This window comes from Mus musculus, chromosome 6 (genome assembly GCF_000001635.26).
Source record: "Mus musculus strain C57BL/6J chromosome 6, GRCm38.p6 C57BL/6J".
NCBI lineage: Eukaryota > Metazoa > Chordata > Mammalia > Rodentia > Muridae > Mus > Mus musculus.
This window is the reverse complement of record NC_000072.6, coordinates 41,347,144-41,367,117: the sequence shown is the minus strand read 5'-3', so window position 1 is coordinate 41,367,117 and position 19,974 is coordinate 41,347,144. Positions and strand designations below refer to the sequence as shown.

The following is a 19,974-nucleotide window of genomic DNA, read 5'->3' as shown; positions in this document are numbered from 1 at the left end:
GGTTTTTGTCTTTGAGTTTGTTTGTATACTGGATTACATTGATGGATTTCCGTATATTGAACCATACCTGCATCCCTGGGATGAAACCTACTTGTTCAGGATGGATGATTGTTTTGATGTGTTCTTGGATTCCGTTAGCAAGAACTTTATTGAGGATTTTTGCATTGATATTCATAAGGGAAATTGGCCTGAAGTTCTCTATCTTTTTTGGGTCTTTTTGTGGTTTAGGTATCAGAGTAATTGTGGCTTCATAGAATGAGTTTGGTAGAGTACCTTCTGTTTCTATTTTGTGGAATAGTTTGTGAAGAACTGGAATTAGGTCTTTTTTAAGTTCTGATAGAATTCTGCACTAAACCCGTCTGGTCTTGGGCTTTTTTTTTTTGGCTGGGAGACTATTAATGACTGTTTCTATTTCTTTAGGGGATATAAGACTATTGAAATCATTAACCTGATCTTGATTTAGCTTTGGTACCTGGTATCTGTCTAGAAACTTGTCCATTTCATCCAGGTTTTCCAGTTTTGTTGAGTATAGCCTTTTGTAGAAGGATCTGATGGTGTTTTGGATTTCTTCAGAATCTGTTATGTCTCCCTTTTCATTTCTGATTTTGTTAATTAGGATGCTTTCCCTGTGCCCTCCTGTGTGTCTGGCTAAGGGTTTATCTATCTTGTTGATTTTCTCAAAGAACCGGCTCCTAGATTGGTTGATTCTTTGAATAGTTCTTCTTGTTTCCACTTGTTTGATTTCACCCCTGAGTTTGATTATTTCCTGCCTTCTACTCCTCTTGGGTGAATTTGCTTCCTTTTCTTCTAGACCTTTTAGGTGTGTTGTCAAGCTGCTAACGTGTGCTCTCTCTAGTTTATTTTTGGAGGCACTCAGAGCTATGAGTTTTCTTGTTAGGAATGCTTTCATTGTGTCCCATAAGTTTGGGAATTTTGTGGCTTCATTTTCATTAAACTCCGAAAAGTCCTTAATTTCTTTCTTTATTCCTTTAATGACCAAGGTATCATTGAGAAGAGTGTTGTTCAGTTTCCATGTGAATGTTGGCTTTCTATTATTTATTTTGTTATTGAAGATCAGCCTTAGTCCATGGTGATCTGATAGGATGCATGGGAAAATTTCAATATTTTTGTATATGTTGAGGCTCATTTTGTGACCAATTATGTGGTCAATTTTAGAGAAGGTACCATGAGGTGCTGAGAAGAAGGTATATCCTTTTGTTTTAGGATAAAATGTTCTGTAGATATCTGTTAAGTCCATTTGTTTCATCACTTCTGTTAGTTTCACTGTGTTCCTGTTTAGTTTCTGTTTCCATGATTTGTCCATTGGTGGAAGTGGTGTGTTGAAGTCTCCCAATATTATTGTGTGAGGTACAATGTGTGCTTTGAGTTTTACTAAAGTTTTTTTAATGAATGTGGCTGCCCTTGTATTCGGAGCATAGATATTCAGAATTGAGAGTTCCTCTTGGAGGATTTTATCTTTGATGAGTATGAAGTGCCCCTCCTTGTCTTTTTTTATTATTTTGGGTTGGAAGTCAATTTTGTTAGATGTTAGAATGGCTACTCCAGCTTGTTTCTTCATACCATTTGCTTGGAAAATTGTTTTCCAGCCTTTCATTCTGAGGCAGTGTCTATCTTTTTCTCTGAGATGAGTTTCCTGTAAGCAGCAAAATTTTGGGTCTTGTTTGTGTAGCCAGTTTGTTAGTCTATGTCTTTTCATTGGGGAGTTGAGTCCATTGATATTAAGAGATATTAAGGAAAAGTAATTGTTGCTTCCTGTTATTTTTGTTGTTAAAGTTGGCATTCTGTTCTTGTGGCTTTCTTCTTTTAGGTTTGTTGAGGGATTATCTTCTTGTTTTTTCTAGGGCGTGGTTCCCGTCCTTGTATTGTTTTTTTTCTGTTATTATCCTTTGAAGGGCTGGATTCGTGGAGAGATAATGGGTGAATTTAGTTTTGTCGTGGAATACTTTGGTTTCTCCATCTATGGTAATTGAGAGGTTGGCTGGGTATAGTAGCCTGGGCTGGAATTTGTGTTCTCTTACTGTCTGTATAACATCTGTCCAGGCTCTTCTGGCTTTCATAGTCTCTGGTGAAAAATCTGGTGTAATTCTGATAGGCTTGCCTTTATATGTTACTTGACCTTTTTCCCTTGCTGCTTTTAGTATTCTATCTTTATTTAGTGCATTTGATGTTCTGATTATTATGTGTCAGGAGGAATTTCTTTTCTGGTCCAGTCTATTTGGAGTTCTGTAGGCTTCTTGTATGTTCATGGGCATCTCTTTTTTTAGATTTGGGAAGTTTTCTTCAATAATTTTGTTGAAGATGTTTGCTGGTCCTTTGAGTTGAAAATCTTCATTCTCATCCACTCCTATTATCTGTAGGTTTGGTCTTCTCATTGTGTCCTGGATTTCCTGGATGTTTTGAGTTAGGATCTTTTTGCATTTTGCATTTTCTTTGATTGTTGTGCAGATGTTCTCTATGGAATCTTCTGCACCTGAGATTCTCTCTTCCATCTCTTGTATTCTGTTGCTGATGCTGGCATCTATGGTTCCAGATTTCTTTCCTAGGTTTTCTATCTCCAGCATTGCCTCACTTTGGGTTTTCTCTATTGTGTCTACTTCCCTTTTTAGGTCTAGTACGGTTTTGTCCATTTCCATCACCTGTTTGGATGTGTTTTCCTGTTTTTCTATAAGGACTTCTACCTGTTTGGTTGTGTTTTCCTGTTTTTCTTTAAGGACTTGTAACTCTTTAGCAGTGTTCTCCTGTATTTCTTTAAGTGAGTTATTAAATTCCTTTTTTATGTCGTCTAACATCATCATGAGATACGCTTTTAAATCCAGGTCTACCTTTTCAGGTGTGTCAGGGTGCCCTGGACTGGGCGAAGTGGGCGTTCTGGGTTCTGATGATGGTGAGTGGTCCTGGTTTCTGTTAGTAGGATTCTTACTTTTACCCTTCGCCATCTGGCAATCTCTGGAGTTAGTTGTTATAGTTGTCTTTGTTTAGAGATTGTTCCTCTGGTGATTTTGTTACCCTCTATCAGCAGACATGGGAGACTAGCTCTCTCCTCTGAGTTTCAGTGGTCAGAGCAGTCTCTGCAGGCAAGCTCTCCTCTTTCAGGGAAGGTGCACAGTTATCTGATGTTTGGACCTCCCCCTGGCTGAAGATGAAGGCCCAAAACAAGATCTTTCCCAGAAGCTGTGTTGCTTTGACCAGGAAGGTGGCCGGTTGTCTGGAGCCGAAGATGGCGCTGCCTCAGAAGCTCTGTGGCTCTCGTCTGACCCAGAAACTGCTGGCCTCTGTATTCCACATCCTCAGCCGTGCAGCCTGCCCTCCGTGGAGTCCCGGAACCAAGGTGGCTCCCGCCGGAGCCTGAGGCAGAAAATTCTCGGGCCGGGCGGACCCCTGTGCTCTCACCAGGAAGGTGGCTGGTTGTCTGGAGCCGAAGACTGTGCCTGGAAGTTGATTTTATTTGATATTAGAATGGCTACTCCAGCTTGTTTCTTCAGACCATTTGCTTGGAAAATTGTTTTCCAACCTTTCATTCTGAGGTAGTGTCTGTCTTTTACCCTGAGATGGGTTTCTTGTAAGCAGCAAAAGGTTGGGTCCTGTTTGTGTAACCAGCCTGTTAGTCTATGTGTTTTTTGGGGGGGGAATTGAGTCCATTGATATTGCGAGATAGTAAGGAAAAGTAATTGTGGCTTCCTATTTTTTGTTGTTGTTAGAGTTGGCATTCTGATCTTGTGGCTGTCTTCTTTTAGGTTTGTTGAAGGATTACTTTCTTGCTTTATCTAGGACATGGTTTCTGTGCTTGTATTTTTGTTGTTGTTGTTGTTGTTGTTGTTGTTGTTGTTGTTTTGTTATTGTCTTTTGAAGGGCTGGATTTGTGGAAAGATAATGTATGAATTTGGTTTTGTCATGGAATACTTTGGTTTCTCCATCTATGGTAATTGAGAGGTTGGCTGGGTATAGTAACCTGGTTCGGCATTTGTGTTCTCTTAGTGTCTGTATAACCTCTGTCCAGGATCTTCCAGCTTTCATAGTCTCTGGTGAAAAGTCTGGTGTAATTCTGATAGGCTTGCTTTTATATGTTACTTGACCCTTTTCCCCTTACTGCTTTTAATATTCTATCTTTATTTAGTGCATTTGTTGTTGTGATTATTATGTGTCAGGAGGAATTTCTTTCAGGTCCAGGATATTTGGAGTTCTGTAGGCTTCCTCTAGGTTCATGGGCATCTCTTTCTTTAGGGTTGGGAAGTTTTCTTTTATAATTTTGTTGAGGATATTTGCTGGCCCTTTAAGTTGAAAATCCTCATTCTCATCTACTCCTATAATCCGTAGGTTTGGTCTTCTCATTGTGTCCTGGATTTCCTGGATGTTTTGAGTTAGGATCTTTTTGCATTTTGCATTTTCTTTGATTGTTGTGCAGATGTTCTCTATGGAATCTTCTGCACCTGAGATTCTCTCTTCCATCTCTTGTATTCTCTTGCTGATGCTTGCATCTATGATTCCCTGATTTTTTCCTAGGTTTCTATCTCCAGTGTTGCCTCACTTTGGGTTTTCTTTATTGTGTCTACTTCCCTATTAAGTCTACTATGGTTTTGTTCATTTCCATCACCTGTTTGGATGTGTTTTTCTGTTTTTCTTTACGGACTTCTACCTGTTTTTTGTGTTTTCCTGTTTTTCTTTAAAGACCTGTAACTCTTTAACAGTGTTCTCCCGTATTTCTTTAAGTGAGTTATTAAATTCCTTCTTGATGTCCTCTACCTTCATTATGAGATGTGCTTTTAAATCTAGGTCTAGCTTTTCAGGTGTGTTGGGTGGCCAGGACTGGCTGATGTGGGAGTGCTGGGTTCTGATGATGGTGAATGGTCTTGATTTCTGTTAGTAAGATTCTTACGTTTGCCTTTATCCATCTGGTAATCTCTGGAGTTAGTTGTTATAGTTGTCTCTGGTTAGAGCTTTTTCCTCAGGTGATTCTGTTAGCCTCTATCAGCAGACCTGGGAGATTAGATCTGGAAGGAGTTTCAGTGGTTAGAGCACTCTCTGCAGGCAAGCTCTCCTCTTGCAGGGAAGGTGGACAGATATTTGGCATTCGGACCTGCCTCCTGGCAGAAGATGAAGATACGAAACAGGACTTGTCCCAGAATCTGTGTAGCTTATGTAGTCCACACTCTTATCCGCACAGACTAGTCTCAGTGGAATCTGGGAACTAAGATGGCTCCACCAGATGCTGTGGCAAAGCCCTCCCGGGTGGGGTGGACACCTCTCCTCTGGCAGGGAAGAAGCCTGGATATCTGGAGCCTGAAAAGAGGTCTGCCTCAGAAGCTCTTTGTCTTCTGCCTGTCCCAGAACCTGTTAGCTTCTGTACTCCACACTCTCACCTGTGCCACATTTTTTCATTGAATAAATTTGCATTATAATATCTCTTCCTCAACTCATCCAAGATGTTACTTATTCCCCCCAGTAAAACTTACTCCCTTTCAAGCTCCTGTTACAAAATAAAGAGGCATCTGAGGATTATAATAAAATAAATAAAAACAAAGTAGAAAAGTACAAAGTAACAGAAGAAAAAGAGCAAATAAAAAAGCACAATAGACACACAAAGACTCGGAGAAGCATAAGTTCATGTACACTGGAATCTCATAAGAACACAAGAACACAGAACTGGAAGTCATAATTATATGCAAAGGACATGTAAGATTAAAAAAAATAAACTATGACTAAACGTTATAAATCAAAGACCCTCCAAATCTTCTAAAGATGTTGTAAATTTATATTTTTCAAAATCTACTTTAGTAAGGGCTCATAAATGCTTCAACTTCCTAGTAGCCCAGAGACAAAGCAGTAGGGGAGGCAGATGGCTAATCTTACATGGGGAACATGTACCTGTTTAAAGCAGTTATTTTGGGTGATTCCAATCTTAATTGTGAGCAGTCCATTCCACTAGCAAAACACCAAGTATCAATAAGCAGCAGTGGCTTGACCAGAAGAAGTCACAAGGCTCCACCAAGCAGCATGGATCCACTGAATTACAAGAAGCAGCCAGAACACCACCAGAAATTCTTTGGTGCATTTTCTCTATAAAATCACTATAAGTGAACATTAGAGAAGAAAGCAAGGCTAACAAATACAAGAGCATCATCAGTGAAGACTAGGTGAAAGTTCTATGTAGACACCATATTCAGTGAATTGTGTGGGTGTTGCCTTCAACAATGGAACCCTCCTACCTGTTTGCAGAGAGCAACATGTTATGCTGGCAATTACATGAATTGTATGGGAATTTCCATGGACACTTTTGGCCAACAACTCCACTGCATATAAAATAGTCCTGGTCCTGAAAACTTCATTTGGTAACATTAGAAGGCCAGTGGGACTCTGTTTCCCTCGTTATTTGGAGACCCCAGTAGGATCACCACTCACTGACAATTTTCATTATCTCTCAATTGAGTGCCCTACATTTAATCTCCCCACTGTCTTACTAGTGTCCCCATCATCTCTTCCATCTAATTCCTTTCCTCCACCCACTGCTAATATATATTTTGTTCTACATTCTGAAACATGGTTTATAACTAATGTCCACTTATAACTGAGTATCTACCATGCTTGTCTGTAGGTTTGAAATTTTCAAAAATCTCTTTATTTAGTGTTCTTAAATGTTTCAATTGCCCATTGTCTAGAGGTAAAGGAGATAGAGGGTTAATAGGAAAAGAGTGATGTGGGCCTATTTAGAAGTTCTTTGGGGTACTAGTTAGTTCATAATGTTGTTCCACCTATAGGGTTGCGGATCCCTTTAGCTCCTTTGGTACTTTCTCTAGCTCCACCAATAGCTGACTGTGAGCATCCACTTTTGTGTTTGTTAGGCCCCGGCAAAGTCTCACAAGAGACAGCTATATCTGGGTCCTTTTAGCAAAATCTTGCTAGTGTATGCAATGGTGTCAGCGTTTTTAAGCTGATTATGGGATGGATCCCTGGATATGGCAGTCTCTAGATGGTACCCCGGAGCTCTTTACTCTAGCTGCATATGTATCAAAAGATGGCCTAGTCGGCCATCACTGGAAAGAGAGGCCCATTGGCCATGCAAACTTTATATGCCCCAGTACAGGGGAATGCCAGGGCCAAAACAAAAAAAAATGGGAATGGGTGGGTAGGGAAGTGGGGGGGAGGGTATGGGGGACTTTTGGGATCGCATTGGAAATGAAATTGAGGAAAATACGTAATAATATATATATATATATAAGTTCTTTGGGCTATTCTACCCTTCCTTGTTATAATACCAGCACTCCAGTTCAATAGCAAACATGCAACATGAATAAGTAGTGGTCACATGATCCAGGAGTAGCAGCAATGCTCCAGGGAATAGGCACAAATCAGTGGAAGGGGCCAGAATGAGCCAAAAGATCACAAGAAATTTTTTGGTGAGTTTCTCTCTATGAAGTGAAGACCAGTGAAGAAGCAAGATGTTTCAATTCCATTGACCTACCTGTCTGTTTCTGTACCAATACTATGCAGTATTTATTGCTATTACCATGTACAACAGCTTAGAGTCAGGGATAGTGATGCCTCTAGAATTTCTTTTAGTATTCAAGATTGTTTTAGCTATTATTGGTCTGTTTTTTTCCACATGAAAGTGAGAACACAATTCATGAAAAGAAATGTGTTGGAATTTTGCAGGGAATTTCATTGAATCTGTAGATTGCTTTTGGTAATATGGCTATTTTCACTATATTAATCCTAGGGACCCATGAACATCTTCTGATATCTTCTTCAGTTTCTTTCTTGAGAGAGTTGAAGTTCTTGTCATATAGGTCTTTAGTTTGCTTGGTTATAATTATACACATGTATTTTATATTATTTGTGCCTATGATAAAAGATATTATATCCCTAAGTTTTTTTTTCAGACTGCTTATCATGTATATAAAGGAGGGCTACAGATTTCTTCAATTTAATTTTGTGTCTTGCTACTTTCTTGATTCTTTGTGTTGTTTAAGAACCCTGGTGACTAATCTCATAGAATGATTTCGGAAATGTTCTTTCAGTTTCTGTTACATGGAATAGTTTCAGGAGTATTGATATTAGCTCTTCTTTGAAAGTCTAGTAGAAATTTGCACTAAAACCATCTGGCCCTGGGCTTTTGTGGGAGGCTAATGGAGAGACTTTTAATGTCTGCTTCCATTTCCTTAGGGATTATAGAATTATTTAAATAGTCCTGATCAGGAATATAGTATCAGTCATACTTTCCCTTTTGTTGGGAGGTTAAGTACTTCAAGTACAGAGTGACAGGTTACTGCCAGGTTAGTCATCTTAGCTAGGAAATTGAAACAATCTAAACACCTTTCAAACAAATGAGTATATAATGAAATGTGGTACATATATGTGGAAGATTATTTTATTGAAAAAAAATGAGATCATCAACATTTCAGGTCAATGAATGGAACATTGTAAAAGATCTTAACCTAGAAACCAATTGGAAGATGACACATACTATCTATCACTGAAGGCTCCTATCTGGTACTAGCAATACACCCTTCAAGAGCCAAAGACCATCTAACAAAATGACAATGACCCTGCCTTTGAAAAGTCCTGTTTTGAGATATTCTCAGGGTTTTCAAAAAGACTGCAGAAACACTATGGGCTATTGCTTATTACACTTCTTTTACCCAGAGAGATGGAAGGTAAGTCCCTTTTGTTGAACACACCATGAATTTAAGGCACAGGACCCAGAGGCCCCTGAGCTGATCTGATTTGAATGCCTTCTTTTTTAGGATTGGCTTCTATAATACCAGAAGGTGCTATGCAAGCCTCCAAAGGAGGGAGGCAACAAACAATCACATCCAGCCATGGTGCCTATGAATCACATTAACTTGTAAAGAAAACTTTCATTCAAGATTTTCCAATTTAAAATATGTTATTTATTCCTGAACAAAATTTTGGTTTATGAAAGTGCTCAGTAAAAAAAAAAAATCACATGTAAACATAAATGATTATTAAGAACATTTTTAGCATGAATGTTCTACTATGTTTTTCTTCTAATTGCTTTTGTCGTTTCAGCTACTACTGAAATACTATTCCATTCAACATATATGGAGCTGTAGGATGCTTGTCACATATCAATGGTAAAGAAAAATGACTTCAAATAAGATATATTTCCCATTGAAAAAAGCAAGAGATCAGACAGAGACTCAGAAAGTAAGAAAAAATTCAGTTTATTGGCATAGTGACTTCATAGGGATTAGGATGCTTAGTTTGCAGCAATGGTGTTTTGAATCCAGTCCACATAGTTGCAGACCTTGGTGTACACACCAGGGTTGTCCTTCTGGGCACAGCCATAGCCCCAAGAAACAATGCCCTGGAGCTGTCCATTGCAGACCACAGGGCCACCAGAGTCACCCTGGAAGGGAGAAATACAGTATTGAAGGAAGAGGCACAAGGAAAAAGGATCACATTACTCTGACCTGAAGATGCCATTCTAGCCATGCTTTGCCTCCCTTGGTTAGTCCATCCTCTGTTCTGGCTGACATGTTGAAATAACCTCCAGAATAGCCCTCCTCACTTTTCCATGGATTCACTACAGGAAACTTCCTGCCTCATACACTTGGGCCTGCTAACCCCAATCCTAGGAAAACAAATTATATTTGTGAGAGTGAAGCCAATTACCTGGCAGGAATCTTTGCCTCCCTCCAGGAAGCCAACACAGATCATGTTCTTGGTGATCTTTCCAGGATAGGAGGCCTCACAGTCAGCCTGAGGCAGCAGTGGAGCATCCAGGCACTGGAGCAGGTCTGGGTTGTTCACTTTGAGGAAAAGATAAGAAGGAAAGTGATTCAGTGCAGAATAGCCATCAACATGCCAGTGGTGAACTCTTTTTTTTTTTTTTTTTAAGATTTATTTATTTATTATATGTAAGTACACTGTAGCTGTCTTCAGACACTCCAGAAGAGGGAGTCAGATCTTGTTACAGATGGTTGTGAGCCACCATGTGGTTGCTGGGATTTGAACTCAGGACCTTTGGAAGAGCAGTCGGGTACTCTTACCCACTGAGCCATCTCACCAGCCCGAACTGTTTTTGATAACTGGGCGTTATTCTACATATTAAGGCCCAGCAAGAAACATGGATTCCAAAATAGTGATTATTGATATCATTTATGGAAGTAATAATAGAATTTTTTCATCTGTTCTGTTTACATTCTGTGATCAAGGTCATTTTGTGTGCAACTCTCTCTAATACCCACTGCACATCTCAGTGTACTTGCAATGTATTTTCATCTTAGAATCCAGTGACTTAAGAGTAGAAACCTGAATGGTTCTGGAAAGTTGTAAAGGAAGCCAACAAAGTAGCCTACTCACCGCCAGAGCTCAAGGTGTTGCCCCAGCCAGAGATGAGGCACTGAGTGCCAGCAGCTGCACAGGAGCTGGGCAGAGCCACAGTGGCCACTCTGGCATTGAGGGTCACAGGAGAAGACAGCTTGATCAGCATGATGTCATTGTCCAGAGTCTTCTTTTTGAATTTAGGATGCTTGATGATGTTGGCAGCATCGATAAACTGCTCATTGCCCTCCAGGACGTTGATGTTGTGCTCTCCCAGTCTCACTTGGATGCGGCTGTTGGGAAGAGAAGTGTATGAGGATCTTCCTCTCCATTAACCCCAAGTAGCTCCGAGTCATCGAACTCTTTTTGCTGAATATATCTGGAATGGGGAAGAGGACTTGCCTAATATAACAGAAGTAGAGTTGTGATGTGCAACTACAATTGTGAAACCCAATTACTCTCTGCTTCAAAAGGTGGGGGGGGGGGGGAGCAAAATATGATTGGCATGAAAGACTGCTGTGGGAATCTCCTCAAAACTACATCTCCCCCCTTTGCATACACATACTTTCTTGTTTCTTCATTTGTCCTGTCTCTTTGCAAAATGTAAACCACCTTAAATCCTTTCCTCTTAAGAACTATTATTCTGATGGGTCTAGTCAAATTTGGGATAAGATAGTCTTGATCCATGTAGCTTTGCTACTTCCAATTTGCTATGAATTTACTTTCTAGGTTCTTTTCCTAGACTTTCTCAATAAACTGGCTGAAACTGATGTGTATTCAGGTCTGATACTATCTGGTATAGAAACTAACTCTGACTTCTCTCTATATGGTGAAATTAGTCAAAAGATAATGTTTTAGTACGCTTACAGACTGTTGACATTCACTGAAAACTCTGAGTTTAGAACACAGTATTAGTCTTTGAGATAGTCTTTTTGTGACTTCGAATTTGGTTCTTTTTATCCTAAAGTCAATTTTCCTTGCCTTCAATATGTATATCATTAATTTATTTTTGATTGTTTAGGAATGTGAACGGCTTCTTATTCTGTATACTTACTCTTCCCAAACTCATAAAAATGTTTTAGTTGGTAATCTTTCCCTTCTGACTACTGCTGTTTACTTTACAACCTTAGTTCTTGCCTGATCTTATACTGTGTCTGCAGAAAGGCCAAATTTGAATTCTGTACCATTAGGGACCACCACTTACGACTTGTAGCAGTGAGCTGCAGACACCACCCACTGGTCATTGATGAGGGAACCTCCACAGAAGTGGTAGCCAGAGTTCAGGGACACCTGGTAGGGAACAGAATTCTCTCGGCAGGTGTATCCTCCAACTATCTTGTCATCATCATCCACAGGGAAAGCAACTTCAATTAAAAAAAAAAGATCATTGAGGAGAAAATTCATGAAGGTGCTGGAAGGTGACTCCTTCAGGCCTCTGACTAGGCATCCTTAAAGAGTGCAATAATAGAAGGCAAGAAAGAAGGCAAGAAGGTAACACTGTATCCCTGTAGGAAAAAATAAATGTTTGCCCAACATAGAGAGACTGTAGAGGAATACTCCTAAATTGAAAGTTAAAATTCTCATTATGCTGGACATTATTATCTTAAATTTACAGTAGCAAAGTACTCTGTATGTGACTACATTTTGATGGGTTACCAGGGAAAGGGCAAGTGATGTTCTCAGCTTGCAGGAATAGGATGCAGAGATGGTTGATTCACTACCTCCCTTGATCTTTCATTGATGTGTCTTACAGAGCTTAAATAGCTTAATGCAGTTTGAACTGCATCTTCAAAATATCCTGAAAATATAGAGATTTTAATGTACCCACAAGCTTTATAGTTCATCTGCATATTAAGGACAAAGAGAGAGTAGGCTTTACATAGGACAGAGGAATGTGATGTTATTCTGGAAGATAATTGTTTTTTAAGTTTAATTGCATGTTTATGTATCCAATACATTGTAATATTTAATATATAATATATATGATATATATACACGTATTATATATATATATATACATATATATATATATATATATATATATATATATAGAGAGAGAGAGAGAGAGAGAGAGAGATATGCAACATTAATTACCTGCAGGTACAGAGGGCCTAGGCAGAGCCACAGTGACCACTCTGGCATTGAGGGTCACAAGGGAAGATTTTATATATATATACATAAATGCCCATCCTAATAAAAAGTCATTGTTCCAGACTCCTAAGGTTAGAATTTTAAGATAATAATTTCTAGTATAATGAAGAGTACAACTTTCAACTTAGGAGTATTCCTCTTGTACAGATGACTTGGGCTGAGTTATCCCCAGTCTGTTGGACCCATGCAGAAGACCTGCTGGTTCATTTCCTGGAACCATATGCTTTCATTTCTGATCACATATTAGATGAGCAAGGAAGGGGTAATAAACCTTAACCTTACAGAAAAACTTGAAAGACTGGAGACAGAGCTACTACTGCTGGAGGAAGAAAGAGGACATTGGAGTTTTGATAGGGCGAAAAATGATCCTTAGTGGTGGGATTCACAGCTTCTATAAGAAAGAACAGGACCCAAGTTAAATCATGGAACTTACCAGCTGCTCCCACAAGGGCCAGGAACAGGAGTGTACTCATTGTGACAGCAGGCAGTGAACACTGTGGGAAAGCTTGCCTTTATACCCCAGTGCAGGGAGAAGGAGATACTAAGGGGAGGGCTCCGTCTGCTACTACAGGAGCACACCTGTAGCTTTCCCCTTTCCAGAGACTCACATTATCACTGCTTTGTTTGACTTTTCTGTAGGTAGGTTAGGGACATGTGATAAGGAAAATTTTCTTCTTGGCTCAGAGAAGGATAACTGTTGATTCTTGAAAGGAGGCTTAGCAAAAAATAAAAATAAAAATAATTAAAAAATGGTCTTCTTAGGAAGATATAAAGAGGTTAGATAGTAAAGAATGGCCTTCTTACCAAGAAGGGGGACAATATTTAAAATGTAAGTAAATAAAATAATTAATAAAAAGAATGGCCTAATTTATTAGATATACCCTAACCTCATTGGAAATTATTTGTCGAAGACCTGGTACTATTAGGTGGGAAATATCTACAAAGCAGTCCCATATCCAAGGCTCAGGACCATTGTTGAAGAAGGAGTAATACAACTCTAAGAGCCAAGAGATTAGGGAGTTTTCCAAGGGATTGTCTCCTTTAATAATATCAGAAGATGCACCCATAGTCACATAAAGTCCTAAATATTAAGTGAACACATACTACACTAATGGCCACACCATTGTCGATCAGAAAAAACAAACAAACAAACAAACAAACAAAAACTCTAAAGTGGTTTAAGCCTACACAAAGAACAAGAGGAAACTAAGGAAGACTGGGATTGGAATACGTGATCTTCCCAGGGAAGAGCACACTAAGCACACCAATTGGTTATCCAGTGGCAAATAGTCAGGCTTGAAAACATACAAATAAATAAGTTATACAGAACAAGCAGATTATATTCAGAAATATTCACATTCATACTTATATATGTATATATGAACATAATGCATCTCTGGATGCTGTTTCTTATTTATTTGTTCCTGGCCTCATTCATAAGTGGAATGTCTGTCACATTGCCATGTCTGCTGGGATTTGCAGACTGTTTACATAATTTCATTTTTCAGTATCATGTGTGAGGTATAGATTTTGTTTATGGTTACTCCTCCCTCCCTCCCTCCCTCCCTCCCTCCCTCCCTCCCTCCCTTCTTCCCTTTTTATTTTACTTTTACAACTTATATTAACCCATACATATTATCTATGCCTGCCACATGGTTTCTACCTCTCAGTATCTAATACTGGTCTAGCCTCCTCCTCTCTGTTGGACTGGCACTTTTCAGATTTCCTCTCTGTCCCACCTTCCTTTCTTGCCTTTGCTATAGGCCATAAGCATTGTATTTAAACCAATAAAAAGCTGAGAGAGGAAGTATTTACAAATCACTGATTATTAACAATACCCAAAGCCTGGCTTGTAAGCATATCACTGTTGGTTCAGAAATCAGTATTTGTTTAATAAAGAGATAATCTTTACCCAATGCATAAGACATTACTCCAATATCTACCCCTGTTAGTTCAAAAAAGGTTCTTTCTCTAATATTAATTACATACAATAAGAAAAATTATGAAAACTATCAGGTAAGAATTATATTCACAATGTCCAGTCCATTTGTATTAGTCACCTTTGGATAAAGTGCTCCATTCTCTATCCACTATCTCTATTTTGATGACTTCAAAGTTCTGTCCCTGAATCACTTTCCATCATAACTTGCATTATCAACTTATAAATGTCTTTAAGATCAATTTTGAGATTATAACTATCTAATCTTCAACCCCATCAGACACCTGAGAAGAATAAATATTAGAGAAGGATAAATATTACCTGAATAAACTGAAAGTGCAGGACAAGAAGCTTTCAAAACTACAGAAATTACAGAGGTTGCTTGAAACCTGGAAAGTCACCCAAGTTTTCATTGAAATATAAAGTATCTGTCTTCAGCCTTCTGGACCAGTGTATTTGACAGACTTCTCTGTAAAGCAGGAACTATGAAAGATGTGCCTACCTTGTCCTGGCAAAGTTCATCAGTTGACATTCTTTGTGCCCTGATTGTGCATTGCTGGGAGAGCATTCTGTTCACAACTGAACCAAGGACAGTGGTTTGTTTGTTTGTTTTTTGTTTTTCCAAGTTTCTAGCTTTGCTGTATCTGAAGCATACTCCATAAGGAGGTTCTTGGATGACCATAATATTCATTAAAGTAATATGGAGATGCCACCAAAAGCTGTTGTGTCTCCCTGTCATGAAAAGCATCTTATGAATAAGACATCTTTAAATGCCACATTATGTAGATCTCTGAAGTGTCTGAAGATCATCTGTGAATCTAGAGTATATCTGAATAAGGAAATATTTCTTGTTTCTAGTTATCTATTATCTGTTCATCTTTGAAAACATCTGCAGGAGACTAAATAAAGCTTATTTCTTAAATAAACTAAACCAGTACCTTAGATGACCACAGATTTGATAGATTTATGGCTACCTTTTACTTCTTAATTACTCTAAACAGTTTTCAGTAGCATATTTTAAGGACTAGAATGTCACATTACATTTTTAAATGAGATGCATAGGAACAATACCTCAGAAAAGAGTTAAAACATATAGGCAGTATGTTGTAGCAAAATATAACCTTAATTTGTATCAATTTATAATAATCTAAACCAATGTAAAACTATTTGGCTTGTTGATATTCTTCAGTTTAAATGTAGAGTCAGTAATTTACCGTTTTACTCTATCATTTCTGCATTTCCCCTTTTTCTTTTCATCATTTCTCCCCTTATTTCTCCTAACACTGGATAGAAGACAAAGAGGGATAGAGGAGAGGAAAAACAGATCCCTGAGTATTTATGCCTTCTTTCCTCTGTGACCGAGACCATTAATAAATTGTTACTGACAACCCTTTAAATAATGACAATCATCCACCACACATTGAATGACCAAAACCCACTCACCCCTATCTCTTGAGAATGGGGAGTCATTTTCTAGGATTGCTTCTGGCTGTATATGGGCAATGACATCTTTTGGAGGCCCTATGAAACCTAAGATATTGGCTTAGTACTAGGAAAGCTAGCTGTATCATTTACTGTCCAGTCTCTATGTGACAGGAAAGTGAAGGGCTTAACTCAAGTCCTGGCTGGAACAGTTTGTAAGTCTTGAGTATCTTAGCTAGTCTTTTTAAGTTGTCCTAGATGCAGATTTTTGAGGAAACATAATTCTGGCAATGTGTGCAGCTGGATCACCTGTGATATTTGTCTTATCTTATTTGGTGTCTGGTCCTTTTGCTCTGTAGCCATATAAACCTTTAAAGGCACTATACATTACTGCACTAATACATATGGAATGTGCACAAATCAGCTAAAGATAATTATCTACTCTATGTTTGGCCAAGTGAAATGAATCAAAACTTTATAATACATTTGGAATGTATAGCCAAACTCTAATATAAATTTCCAACCATGCCTCATGAAAAGATGACATGTAATAAAAAATTCCTGAGGACTCTATAGCCAACAAGATCTATTTGCTCTGTGTAGCTGAAGTCCAGGCTGGAGACACTGATATCTCAGCCAGTGTTAGAGCTGTTCCTATGTAGCGGTATCAGCATTCATGTTACCTATTTTGGTGTTTTCCTTAGTTTCTTTCTTCATGTCTGCAAACAAGCTTTACAGGAGGTCTCCTTTAGGCAAATCTAATCTTTATTAGTTATCATGAAATCTACAGCTTTTTTTTTTCTTCTGTTGAAAGAAAGGCAAGTCCTCCCTCCCACCAACACAGCACATTTCTTGCCTTCTACTTTGAAGTTAAGACATCCTTAAAAAAAAATAAGAATGGTTTAATTCAGCAGTTTTTTTTCACATTTAAGTGTCTCAATAACTGTTGGGTTTTGCTCATTAGCATTTACAATATTTATAGTTAATAAAGCACTATGTGATATAACTCTGGGGGTCTTTGTTACCCTTTTCTGTATACTAACCATCTCTTTTAAAGGATAATTATATACTTTTACAACTGTTTGTCCTGTAGAATTGTGTGGTATATCTGTAACGTGCTTTACATTGTATAAAAAGGACAAGATATCCGAGAGGACAAGTATAACATTTTCATTTTACTGAAGAAACATGCTGGAGCATTGTTAGTCTTAATTTGTACAGGCATGCTCATAATAGCCATAACATCTAGTAAGTAAGTTCAGAGTTGGTCTTTCAGAACTTAGAGCTCATTGAAATCCTGGATATGTATCTATACTATGATGCACATACTTCAATTTTCCAAACTCTGCAAAATACAGCCCATCCATTTGATAGATTTTATTTTTATTTTTCAGGATACCCTTTGGGTTATACCCTGCAGGTAATGGAGTTTGCATAGAACAGATACAATATTTCCATATAATTTTCATGTTTTGTTGCCAATGGATAGAAATATCTTTCTTCAAACTTTTGCTGTTAACATGGTGTTTCCTATGAAATTCTGAAACTTTTACTGCCCTTTGTATTAAGAGATGGTCTATCTCATCGTTACCTTGTGCCTGAGGCCTTCCTTGTTGGGATATGATATGATATGATATGATATGATATGATATGATATGTGATTGGGTTGCCTCACTCAGGATGATATATATATATATATCATATCATATCCCATATATATATATGTTATACAGATCAGATGACTTCTATTTCAGCTTGTTGTAGTTGAATATATAGTGATGTTAATTCTGAATCATTCTGAATAAGTTTAGCACTTTCTATGTGCAAAACAACTCTTTCCACACATTAAGAGTCAGTGACCTTATTAAAAGATCCAAGAAAATTTAATAGTACAACTCTGATTCTTGAATTGAATCACACAGGCTCTGAGACACTTTACTTGTTTTTTTCTGACATATAATCTCACTTTTCTGATTAACCTGCAACATTATAGAATGAAGGGGTTTCAGGTTGGTGTTCATTTTGTCGTCTGAAGGAAAATCCAAATTGGTTCTTTTACAAATTGCAGTCTTTTACTCTTGGTTATTTGCTGTTAATTTCTCCCCCAAATTACCATAAGCTTTTTACCAACGTTCATCTTATACAAATAACGAGGCAATTTCAGTATTAGTAAAGGTACGACAATTTCTGATGGGTCTACTCCTGTTAATTGTCAAAGTCCCATTTTTTCCTTTTAGAATCAATTCAGGTCTTTAATTTTTTACCTGTTCATGTGCTAAAAATATCCATTATCTTCTCACTACATAAGAGTCCTTGTGGGAGAATGAATAGAAGTAAACTAAATATAAATAAATATAAGCCAATATAACTATATACAATATAAGTAAAATACAAGCCATCACTGGATCCTAACAGTCTACATGTGCACCTTGCAATATCTTTTTTTTTTTAGATATCTTATTTATTTACATTTCAAATATTATCCCCTTTCCTGGTTTCCCCTCCAACAACCCCCTATCACATTCCCCTCCCCCTGCACACCAACCTACCCAGTCCTGCTTCCCTGTCCTGGCATTACCCTACACTGGGAAATCAAGGCTTCACAGGATCAAGGGACTATCCTTCCATTGATGACCAACTAGGCCATCCTCTGCCACATATGCAGCTGGAGCCATGGGTCTCCCCTCTTTGGTTGGTAGTTTAGTCCCTGGGAGCTCTGGGTGCACTGGTTGGTTTTTGTTTTTGTTCCTCCTAAGTGGCTGCAAACCCCTTCAGCTCCTTCAGTCCTTTCTCTAGTTCCTCAATTGGGGATCCTGTGATCAGTCCATTGGTTGGCTGAGAGCATCCACCTCTGTATTTGTCAGGCACTGGCAGAACCTCTCAGGAGACAGCTGTATCAGGCTCCTGTCAGCAAGCACTTGGGTCTGGGTTTGGTAACTGTATATGGGATGGATCCCCAGGTGGGGCAGTCTCTGGATGGCCTTTCCTTCAGCCTCTGATCCACCCTTTGTCTCTGTATCTCCACACTTTGGTCTTCCTTCTTCTTGAGCTTCATGTGGTCTGTGAATTGTATCTTGGGTATTCTGAGCTTCTCAGCTAATATCCACTTATCAGTGAGTGCATACCTTGTATGCTCTTTTGTGATTGGGTTACCTCACTCAGGATGATATTTTCTAGTTCCATCCTTTTGCATAAGATTTTCATGAATTCATTGTTTTTAATAGCTGCGTAGTACTCCATTGTATAAATGTACCACATTTTCTGTATCCATTCCTCTGTTGGAGGACATCTGGGTTCTTTCTGGCTTCTGGTTATTATAAATAAGGCTGCTATGAACATAGTGGGACATGTGCCCTTATTACATGTTGGAGCATCTTCTGGGTATATGCCCAGTAGTGTTATATCTGGGTTCTCAGATAGTACTATGTCCAATTTTCTGAGGAATCACCAAGCTGATTTCCAGAGTGCTTGTACCAGCTTGCAATCCCACCAGCAATGCAGGAGTGTTCTTCTTTCTCTACATCCTCTCCAGCATCTACTGTCACCTGAGTTTTTGATCTTAGCCATTCTAACTGATGTGAGGAGGAATCTCAGGGTTGTTTTGATTTGCATTTCCCTGATGACTAAGGATGTTGAACAATTCTTTAGGTGCTTCTCAGCCATTTGGCATTCCTCAGTTGAGAATTTTTTGTTTAACTCTGTACCCCATTTTTAATAGGGTTGTTTAGTTTACTGGAGACTAACTTCTTGAATTTTTTGTATATATTCATTACTAGCCCTCTATTGGATTTAGGACTGGTAAAGATCTTTTCCCAATCCATTGGTTGCTGTTTTGTCCCATTGGCAGTGATCAATTAGGCTTCATACCAGGGGTGCAGGGATGGTTCAAATATATGGAAACACATCAACGTAATCCACTACATAAACAAACTCAAAGGAAAAAAAACCACATGATCATTTCATTAGATGCTGAAAAAGCATTTGACAAAATTCAGCATCCCTTCATTTTAGGTCTTGGAAAGATCAGGAATCCAAGGCCCACACCTAAACATAGTAAGAGCAATATACAGCAAACCAGTACCCAACATCAAACTAAATGGAAACTTGAAGCAATTCCACTAAAATCTAGGACTAGACAAAGTTGCCCACTCTCTCTCTCT

The 19,974-nt window shown here is 38.5% G+C and overlaps 1 protein-coding gene and 1 further gene across 1 annotated transcript; both read right to left on the bottom strand.

Moving 5' to 3' along the window:
• Positions 1 to 19,974, bottom strand: part of Tcrb (T cell receptor beta chain) — a 667,076-nt gene that overhangs the window by 191,254 nt on the left and 455,848 nt on the right.
• Positions 9,174 to 13,013, bottom strand: Try10 (trypsin 10). The gene is made up of 5 exons (NM_001038996.2): positions 12,887 to 13,013; positions 11,507 to 11,666; positions 10,342 to 10,595; positions 9,652 to 9,788; positions 9,174 to 9,385 (listed from the first exon to the last, which is right to left on the bottom strand). The coding sequence occupies exons 1-5, from the start codon at positions 12,924 to 12,926 to the stop codon at positions 9,236 to 9,238; spliced, it is 741 nt and encodes a 246-aa protein (NP_001034085.1). The 5' UTR covers positions 12,927 to 13,013; the 3' UTR covers positions 9,174 to 9,235.